Source organism: Pteropus vampyrus, unplaced genomic scaffold, assembly GCF_000151845.1.
Source record: "Pteropus vampyrus isolate Shadow unplaced genomic scaffold, Pvam_2.0 Scaffold107, whole genome shotgun sequence".
Lineage (NCBI taxonomy): Eukaryota > Metazoa > Chordata > Mammalia > Chiroptera > Pteropodidae > Pteropus > Pteropus vampyrus.
The window spans coordinates 5806347-5817093 of NW_011888888.1; the positions used below are offsets into that span (position 1 = coordinate 5806347).

The 10747-nt window shown below is 33.2% G+C and overlaps 1 protein-coding gene across 1 annotated transcript in view; it reads right to left on the minus strand.

Annotated features, from left to right (window-relative positions):
- The window catches only part of LOC105295536 (voltage-dependent calcium channel subunit alpha-2/delta-1), a 205835-nt gene that overhangs the window by 119926 nt on the left and 75162 nt on the right, over positions 1-10747 (minus strand). Inside the window, exons 5-7 of the mRNA XM_023533631.1 lie at positions 8779-8848; positions 6560-6610; positions 3810-3909 (exon numbers count right to left, since the gene is read on the minus strand). Coding sequence (XP_023389399.1) covers positions 3810-3909; positions 6560-6610; positions 8779-8848 — 221 coding nt within the window. The remainder of the gene's footprint in view (positions 1-3809; positions 3910-6559; positions 6611-8778; positions 8849-10747) is intronic.

A 10747-nucleotide genomic window follows, 5' to 3' on the forward strand; every position in this document is an offset into this window, starting at 1 on the left:
CCCCTCCCCACACCGGCTCTGCCCTAAAAAAGCAGAATGCATGAGTGTGGAAACCAAGTAAAGGAATTGGGAATGTCCCCTCCCTCTCATCATAACTCAAAATGATCCACTGGGAAATGTGTATTTTCTGTCCCTGCAACTTTACTTTGCTGAAATAAATGTTCTGCTTTCCAAAAACATGTGTGTGGGTATGAGGTGAGGTGGTACTCTTACCAGGGTCATAGTAAAAATTTCACTGAACTATATAAATCTAAAGCTACTGTCTGGATATTTAGGAATTCTCATGCCAGTAGACCAACATGCAAGGAAAAAAAAAAAAAAAATTCTCCTGGCAAGGGTCCAGGTGACGAGGAGATAATCATGAAGGTTGCTATATATAATGTAGGAAGAGAGAACTCTGCATAGAACTGAGGGGAGTTATTCAAGCACTTGCATGCTTGGCAATTAATGCTAATGGACAATTGCCAGGGACTACTGTTCGAATGGACATAGAAACCATGGGTTCATAGGCCTCTGGAATAAAAGTTTGGGTCATCTCACCAAGCAAGCTATCAGCATAAGAGTTGGCCAAGGGTACAGGGAAATTAGGAAGGGTCTTAGAGAAAAGATTAATGTAATTTATGGACTTGATTCTAACTCTAGTATTCCATTCCAGCTTCTCGATGTACCGTTTAGTTTTTTGTGTGTTACTGTACTGTTTTTGCAATTGTGACCAGTTGCCATCTTTAAGGATCAGTGATAGGATACAGTAGTAGACACTGGCCAGGTTTCTAACTACCATCACCTGCAACTTTTTGTTTCAGTTCTTCCTCTTGTGGTCAGCATCTGTTCTGCTCACAGATGGGAAGGCTGGTACTTAAAACCTCAGCCGCTGTAGCGTTTAGGCAGAATAACTTTGAGTTTATATGCTATACAGCTCCTAGGATTTCTCAGTAGGATTAAGTTCCTTTAAATCGAATTAAGATCCTTTAATTGGCTCCCTCCCTTCCTTCCCTGGCTTCACTTCCCCGCTCCTTTAACTGAGTGTTTCCTGGGATCCTGTCCCAAATAAACTACTTACCCTTGAATTCTAAGTGAGGATCAGGAAGAAGCCAGATTAAAAATTAACCATATTAATATCTGGTGGTTTTATATAAATTTCATGACATATGCCAAGTTTGTACGAAATTTAATGTTTTTATGATTTTCTCTTTCACTATACCAAAAGATCACATTTTTTAATGTTTATATATTATATATGTATAGAAATGATTACCACAATTAAGCTAATTAACATATTTATTACCTCACACGGTTACTATTTTTATTTTTTTGTGGTGAGAATATGAGATATACTCTCCTGCCGAATTTAAAGTATACAATATATTATTAGCTATGGTTACCACAGTGTACATCAGGTCTCCAGAAGTTATTCATGCACCACCATGTTCACTGCAGTGCTATTTAGAATAGCCAAGATATGGAAGCAACCTAAGCGCCTATTAATGGACAACTAGATAAAGAAGATGTGGTACATATCTTGGCCATTAAAAAAAATGAAATTTTATCATTTGCAACAACATGGATAAACATAGAGGGTATTATACTAAGTGAAATAAGTCAGACAGAGAAAGACAAATACCTACACTCTCACTTATATGTGAAATCTAAAGAACAAAATAAATGACAAAATAAAACAGAAACAGACTCATAGATACAGAGAATAAACAGATAGTTGCCAGAAGTGAGGGACGTTGGGGCGTTGGGTGAAAATAAGGAAGGGATGAAGAAGTATAAATTGGTAGTTACGAAATAATCATAGGAATGTAGAGTACAGCATAGGGAACATAGTCAATAATATCGTAATTATTACGTGTAGTGTCGGGTGGATACTAGACTAATCATGAGAGTCATTTTGTAAATTATATAAATGTCTAACTGCTATGCTATACACCTGAAACTAACATAAAATACTGAATGTCAACTGTAATTGAAAAAAAAAAAGATGACTAAGTTCCAAAGATCAAGTTTCGTTAGCAAACATTCCAATGCCTTTGTAATAAACAAGTTTATGTACAAATGAAACTAAATTACTATCTTTCCTGATCATTTTATTTGAGAGATAAAGCATTACATTTTGTTGAATAAGTGGTAAGGTAACACAAAGAGTCAGACTGTAAAATGAGACTGACATGAATCAGAGATCATATGTAGTATTAAGTTTTACTAAATAATTTCAAGGATACATACAAGCTACGATTGCTAAAAGTTCAGATGAATTGATGTAGAAAAAGATCTGGACATGGGGGAGGGATTCTCCGGGTATTGTTGGTTGAATTGTGCCTCCTTAAAATTCATATGTTGAAATCCCAACCCCAGCACCTCAAAATGTAACAGCATTTGAAGATAAGGTTTTCAAATTGGGGATTAAGTTAAACTGAGGTGGTTAGGTTAGGGACATAATCCAGTATGACTAGTGTCCTTACAAGAAGAGGAAGAGACATCAGGGGTGTGTTCACACAGAAGGATGGACAGGGTAGAGGCAGCAAGAGGGCGGCCATAAGCAACCCGAGGAAAAGGGCCTTCTGGCACCTTAATCTAGGACTTCCAGCTTCCAGAACTGTGAGAAAATTAATTTCTGTAATTTAAACTATCCAATCTATGGTATTCTGTTATGGCAGCCCGTGTTGGAGACATCTCTCTGGCCCAGAAGAAAAAAGTTCTCAAAAAGAGGTTTGCAGGATTCCTTGTATAGCAGGAGTATTTAAACTGCGAAATATCTCCAAGTTACCCAGAGAGTTATATCACCTACAGAAATTTTTTCAGGAGTCTTGCTTCATCGATTCTGGGTTCTATTGCTATAGTTATCCTTAGCCAGGGATATTCCCCTAAAAGCATTTTAGGACTAAATCCTCTTCCTCTTAGTAAATACCATGCATCTAGTTACCTGGACCTCTGGTTGTCAAGGCATTGCACCTGGTTCTCCTGCCTACTTTTTTCTCCGCAGATGCCCTCCCAGTAAAGAGAGAAAACCAATGGCAGGCCATCGGCTTTAACTTCTTCCTCTCAAGTGGTTTCAGAAACAGATTCATTCTCCTATGTTTAATACAAAATGACCTTAGCACAAATTCTTCTTCCCCCATCTTTATTTCTATGAATATAGTCACTTCAAATGTGAAATTATATCCACCAGTAAATGGCCATAAATTTTTTTTTGCCTAAATTCTATGAATTCAAATGAGACACGGTAACATTCACTTTTTCTTGTTTCATCTGTTTCAGAGTTCAGTACTTTCTAGCTATGGGTAGGAAGGCCTAAGGTGGTTCTGGGGAAATAAAACTTTAAAAGAAGCACATTCAAATAGCTATCGGTTCTCCAGTCAATTAAAAAAAAAAAACTTTAAAAACATAATACACTATGTTTGGACATGTGTCCAGAATTAAAAAGAGCATTACAATGAACAGAAAGTTGTCATATAATCATACTGCCAGACTGCTACTTATTAGGAGTTACAATAATATCAATGAGTACAGGAATTCATGTCACCTGTTTAAGCTCTCTGAGTGAAGGAAAATATGTGTAATGCTTTTCCTTCATATTCATTACTTTAATCGCTTCACTCATGGGTAATGCCTTAGATAATCAAAAATGACCTTGGCATGGAAATATAGGTGAATTAGTAACAGTACAGGAATAGCTCAGTGAGATAGTCTTATAATAGATAAATATCTGAGACTACCTATGATAAAACATTACAGAGTATTTAAATTCAGAAGGAGAAAGAAATTGCAAATTTAATTAATCAAAAATGTAGACATCTAGTACTTACTGAAGCTACATTCACAAAATCATCATCTGAGAGGGTTTCCAACATTTCGGAGACGGATGTTCGGATCAGTTTAAGTGTCAATCCACTAACACTTCCACTCCTGTTAAAAAAAATGGGTCCAAAAAAAAAAAAAAAAAAGAGTCCGAGCATGTTAATGACCATGTACTTAATAAAATCAAAATCAGATACCCCAAGGAAAGGCAACTTATGCACTGGCTCTAGATCATTTACATAATATTCAAATAATAATTTTGTCTTTAAAAATCAGTAATAGAAAAAGTGATATTTTAATAGAGTAGAAATAAATTAAAAGAAATCTTGTCTTTCCTACCAGCACATATACATATATATATGTACATATATATATATATTTCTAACTATAATGATAAAAATTACATATCAAGTGATAATTTTAAAAAATATGGATAGTTCACGGCAGGTGCACTTATTCAGTAAACATATACTGCATACCAGCTTGGTTAGCCAAGTAAGAAGTGAGGGTTTATAACCTCTTTAGTTAAATGGCTATAGTCATTGCCTTAAGGAACCCATTGTATGACTTCATTAAACCAATAATTATGAAGCATCATAACAATCATGGTACCACACAGGTACTATTTACAAAATGCCTTGTTTTGTAAGTAGATATTCTCTGGGGTTTAGTCTTCATTTTTCTTGTCCCTGCATATTCTATGATCCTCAATGACCTCATTGGTTTGTGGGGCTCACCTCTACGCAACTCACTCCCCTTTCTTTATCTCTAGTTTTACACTTCCCTTCTTGTTAAATTACAGGCTTAATGTCCAAAATGACGAATTACTCCCAAACATTTTTCTTTCCTATTTATGTTCTTGGTAGCAACCAGGCTAGATCTCAGTAATCCCACTTCCTCCTCCTTTTCAACCTTCCTACCTCTTCAGACAATCACCCTATTCATTCTACTTTACAGAGTTCCCAAGGCAGTGAGCCTCCTTTCCATCCTCTCTCCATCCGGACTCAAGTCTTCATTATCTGAAGATCCTGAGCCAGGGTAACAGACACTATGTCCTGTTTTTAGTTTCCTCTCCTCCTTGTGTGAGCATGTGAAAATTCTGAACTCATACTTAGATCTAATACTGTTAATAGCTCATATTACCTTCTAAATAGCCAACAATCTCAATCGCCCTGCATTCAATAGCTTTCATAATCATTTCTCTCTCCTTTTCCTCCCAGATATCATCCCCACAGATGTTCTCACCAATTTGCTTCTGTCAATTCTTCCACAAGAAATTCTGCTCTCTTTTCTCTCTCCTCCCATGCCTGCCTTGTTAAATCTTAGCTATAACAATTCACTTCTAATTTTATCTTCTTAATGAAATCTTTCCTGACACTTTAAATCAAACTGCTATCTCTCTCCTATGGACTCCTTTAAGGTTGCATCATATCTTATATCTATTATCTTCTACAATTATTTTAGTTATTTGTGAATATGGTTTAGTTTCACTGATACATTTGAATTATTTCTAAGATCAGAGATCAGGCCTTCATCATTTTTGAATCTGTATTATCATACTGTATGTATGATGAGACCCTCAATATATTTATGTTGAAATAATTTTAAAAACAGTATTTTAACTTCATATACATTTTCAATTTTGGGATACGCACGTGGGTTCCAAAGACTTTAATAGGAGAAATTATTTCTAGAAATTATCATATATCCAATAGGATTATAACATATCACATTATCATTAAGATGTACACTTAAGAAGAATATCAAGAACTAGTGTATGATATAAACTCCACAATAATTTAATTAAAACAAGATGTGGCTTAAATGCATTTTGACAAATGAAATGAGAATTTACATTCAAGTTGCATTTGTTAAAATCATTTATCTTCTCTTTCTCAGGTTAAGTTATAAGGTTTTGAACTTGTTTATTTCATATCAAAATGAGGAAATTTTCAAATGTTGATATTAGCCTGTGATGTGGATTTAGTTGCCGAGAAAACAATGGATTCTATTTCTTCCACTGTGGCAAAGAATGTATGAGGATATACTTTTTTTCTCTCAGGAAAAATAATCTAAGCATTTTATACTTCATCTTTTTAATTCTTTGGTATTGCTCTTAAGAACTAAATCTTCATAGCAGGATACTTTCTTTCCTATGCTCCACAATTTTATCTTCTACCTTTTAGATCACACACACACACCTTAACTTGAAGCAATGTGACACATAAAATGATCAATATAACAGCTCCTGAAATTTTTTCTTATATATCAGCATTTCCTTTGAGAAGGTCCCAGTATTGACATTTAATGCATTTAATATTTATCAATTTTGTGGCCAAACATTTAAAAGTTATTTGAATAATTAATGACTAAGTATGAACTAAGTTACTCTTTTTTTTTTTTTTTTTATGGTAGCAGGTACTGCTAAATTTTAGCAACCATGTACTTTAATATTGTTTTAAATATAAAGCCAAAAATAGAAAGCAAATGGATAATTTTTCAAAAGCTCAGATTTTAGAACCATGCCATGATTTTCAATTCCAATACAGATTCTTCTCATTTTCAAAAGAGGACTTTTGTTTGTTTTGTTACTTTCTCAATATGGCTTCTTTGTCTGCATTTAGAAGTCATCGTAATTACTCTTCATCTTTTTTTTCCAAACTATAAATCATTTATCAGTCCCAACAGATTACTGTCATCTATGAATCCTCCCTTTATTCTCAGTATATAAACAAATATGTAATGTTCAACTACTCACACATCAACCAGAATAAGCATGTCTTTAGGAGATGCAGCTCCTTGGATGTACCTGAAACATACACCACATAAATATTTTTCTCTTGGAAAATATCAAGCATTGATATCTGTTAACCTGATAGTTACTGTTCTCTGACATAAGGTATTTTCCAAGCAGAACTCCTTCCATTCTATCTGGGTCAACAATGCTCTTTCATTCATAATTCTGAAATGTCAATTTTAAAAAGCCGTATTTAACATAATAGTAAAGATGTCAGAGGCATAATGTTTAAAGTATGTTTTTCAGATATTTATAACAAATAATACGGAGATGTGTTTAAATACTAAATGCAATATAAATTAACTTCTGGAAGAACATTTTCTTGAAAAAAGAAAAAAATATCCTAAACTTCAATTTGTTAACCACAGGTTTTAAAATTCATTCTAAGGAACAATAATATGAACAAATAATAATAACAAGATGATGTCACATTTTTAATTGCAAAAAAATAAACACAAAACTAGATAAGCGGTCTGAGAACATGAAGAAACATCAACAGAAGAGAAATACGAATGAATAAAAAGTAATTAAAAATAGAACAATATATACTATTACCAAGAGTTTCAAGTGGTTGCTCTCAAACTTTACAGTGTTTAAGAATCACCAAGAGAGTCAATTTAAATGCTGCCTCCCAAATTCAACTCAGCCCTACAGATTTAGCATATTTGCATTTTAAAGAGACCTAGGAGAGTTTTATTCAGGTAGTTAAGGAATTATAGACAAAGAAACTTAACAGAAGGTAGATGTTGCCTGGTCACAGAAACCTACTTTATCCAACAGAAAAGGCTGCTCCTGAACTCAAATTTCTACTTATCTGAGGCCTCTTTGCCTATAACTCTAAATCTAAATCTCAGAAGCCTGCCAGATATCTCATCAATTAGTTTTCAGACAACATCCAGCACAGATAATATCTACTTAGGACTATGTGTTCATGAAACAGAGTTTATAACTTGTACCCGAGTTTGTTTCTCTATAGAAAGTAAAAGGGAAGGATTGCTGGATATTCCAACGGGAGGTAAATCAAGTTCATGTCTAGCATCTTAACAAATGGTCCTGGCGTGTCTCTCAATAAAAAGATTAGATAAAAAGGGCTATTGTCTGCCTCTTTGGTTTGGCATTTAGCTTCTAAGTTCGTCCCAAAACAACCAGTTCCTGAACCCAAACCATGTGATGTCATTGTATTTGCCGCCACTCAATAACCCCCTGCTCCACAGCCATATCTGGAGAAATATTAATGAAAATAATACATGAATTAATAATACCTTGCAATATTATACATGATTGGTGTTCATGTAAATTGTTACTGGGATATTTAACAGGGTATTTTAAAAGTCTTAAATTAATACATTCACCTTGAATCAACCATTATGTCTTAGAATTTGTCTACGCCATAGCAAAAAGTTGGAAATAATCTAAAGGTCTCATAATAGGAACTTTCTTAAATAAATTACCATATGGTCATTCTTTTAACATGATGTTAAGTGTGTCTCTTATGAATAGGTACTCAAAGGTATTGACATGAAAAGAGTAGATTACAAAGCAGAATATTGTACATTACGTAAACTCAATAGGAAAAAAAGATATATTCACACATTAAATACATTTTTTAAAAACTCAAATAATATACATGAGTTTAATAGTGAAATTATGAGTTATTGATATTTTTTGAGTTTAATGTTAGGAAACTTAGTTGCTTTAGTAATGAGAAACAAATAGTACTTCTTTTTAGGAAAATGAACCTAAGCTATATGACTATAACTAGAAGCAGCTTTTACACCTTGGGGCCAGTTCTCTTTAGTTCATTGCCAGAGGCACACGACTTACTTCCTCATCTGATTAGATTCTCTATTAGAGCTCAACTCCAAGCAAACTGGGGTCTTTCAGCAGAAATCCCCACCAGCTAAAAGAGTTTTGGAGATGAAATTGAATATAAAACTTAAAGTAGCCCATTTGAAATAAATTTTATAAATAATTTCAACAATATTCATCATTGTTCCTACTTGAATTCATCTTTATTTGCCTTTAACTGTCTTTACTAAAATTTTTAAAAAATACGAGAGCTCTTTAAATAAATAGACAATATTCAATCTAATAATGGAAAGATTCCATGCAACTTTTAACAAAACGTTTAACCTCTTTTTGCTTCTTTCATCTTTTCGTGACTACCTAAAAATTCTTACCATGGTCTTCTGCGTACATCGTAAAGGTCTATCTTGTTTGGAGTTCGGCTGTTATCAACCCATGGAGAAGCTTTAAAAGAGAGGGAGAAGGAGAGGGAAGGAGGGAGGAAGACAGAGAGAGAGAGAGAGAGAGAGAGAGAGAGAGAGAAAGAAAATATATTAAGTTAAATAATTATAGAAATTACATTAAAATAATAGATATGATTTATCAAAATAATATTTAAAATAAATCAAAAACACCATTGACACATTCCACTTACCCACAACAATGTTAAAATGAGAAATACCATTTTCATGCCCTAATCTTTTTCTTTGTTAGAATAGAAAACCATATAGCAGTACAAAAGAAAGTCAACGTAATTTAATTTTCTTTTTTGTATTATTTCAGAAATAACTTGTAGACACAGAAATTTTCTGGGTGCTGACATATATTTTACCAGGTGTCCAGAGGTTTTACATTTTCTTTCTCCTCTAATAATAGAAAAATGGATTTGCCACTCATGGAAATTATGCTTTCAATTATTTAATCTTTATATTTTCATTCAGTGCTATACTATTTTGGTCTATAAAAAGATCATTGTTTTTCTTGGATTGTTATCATACAATAGCACAAGTTTTAACCTTATTATTCACATATTTGATAATGGCCAGTCCATTTGAAATTATAAATAAAAAGTTAAAGTATAATTAAATGAACTTCCTCCCAAAACCTGTTTTCTTTAAATTTAATTGAATGATCTGAAGTAGTTCAAGAATATTTTGTTAGTTTCAGAGCCTTTACCATTACCATTCTTCAGTAATCAGAAGAAAACTTTTTTGTCTAACGACATTGATCTTTAAATACAATTAATTTACATTTATTCTAATTAAATCTATACTTGCTTTAATTAAAATGCTTTATGCACACACATGCACACACCTTAGACCCAATGGGGAACAATAAATGCTGATGAATTGCATAATAATTTTATGCTGAACAAGTTCTCTCCTTGAACATGTTTAGACAGATGACTTCTGGGAAAATTCCTAATAATAATTCATATGACTTATGCCCTCCAATCTATTTTGCCCTTTTCTTTATTGAGAAACTACGGAAATTATGGAGAACTTCACTGAGAATCGGGTTTACTAACCAACTAAGATAATCTGGCATTAGGTTATGTTGAAAAATACATACTACTGAGCCTCTCCTTGAAAAATGACATTTCTTTGTTATTAGTGACTATGCTACAAAAGGATTTATTCATTTAAAATGGCTAATTGTGTTCACATGAACTGGTAAAGTTTAAATATAGCCCTCTCGCAACAATTAGTTATTGATATAGTCAATGCAACTAAAATGGTATATTTACTTTAATTCTTTCGATTTGCATTTGCAGAAAATTAGAGCCAGTGAGATAAAATATCATTTTTTTTTTCTTTTTCAGCTAACACTGAAATTAAGTGACAAGCATGCTGATAGACATATCGGGACATTTCCAACTTCTGTATAATATCTGACTCTCCAAGTTAGGTCTTAATAATAACTAAAATTTTAGATAAATTATATTCTAGTCTCATAGAACGCTATACTGATTATACACTTATTGCCTCTCAGCAACTAATTCACCCTTTATCTTGCTCTATGAAAATGGATCAGGGACTTTCAACAATTTTTCTTTTACCAACAAACACAATTTTAAGCTTTGTCAGCAAATGATGAAAGAGAGACACTGAATGAGAAAAGGGTTTTTGCTTCCTGCTTGTGGTTTGTTTGCTCAAAGGCTCTTTTCCTGTTTTCCATGTTCAAAATATTGTATTTCATCTCTCCTGATTGGACTCAAGAGATACAAATGTATGGGCAAGATGAAAGAAGTGAGATTAGTTACCACTGCCAATACATTAGCAACCAACATGAGTTGAAAGTGGACACCCAATAAATATGATAAATTATTTACTAAAACTGGAATTTGAAAGTCACATTTAAATT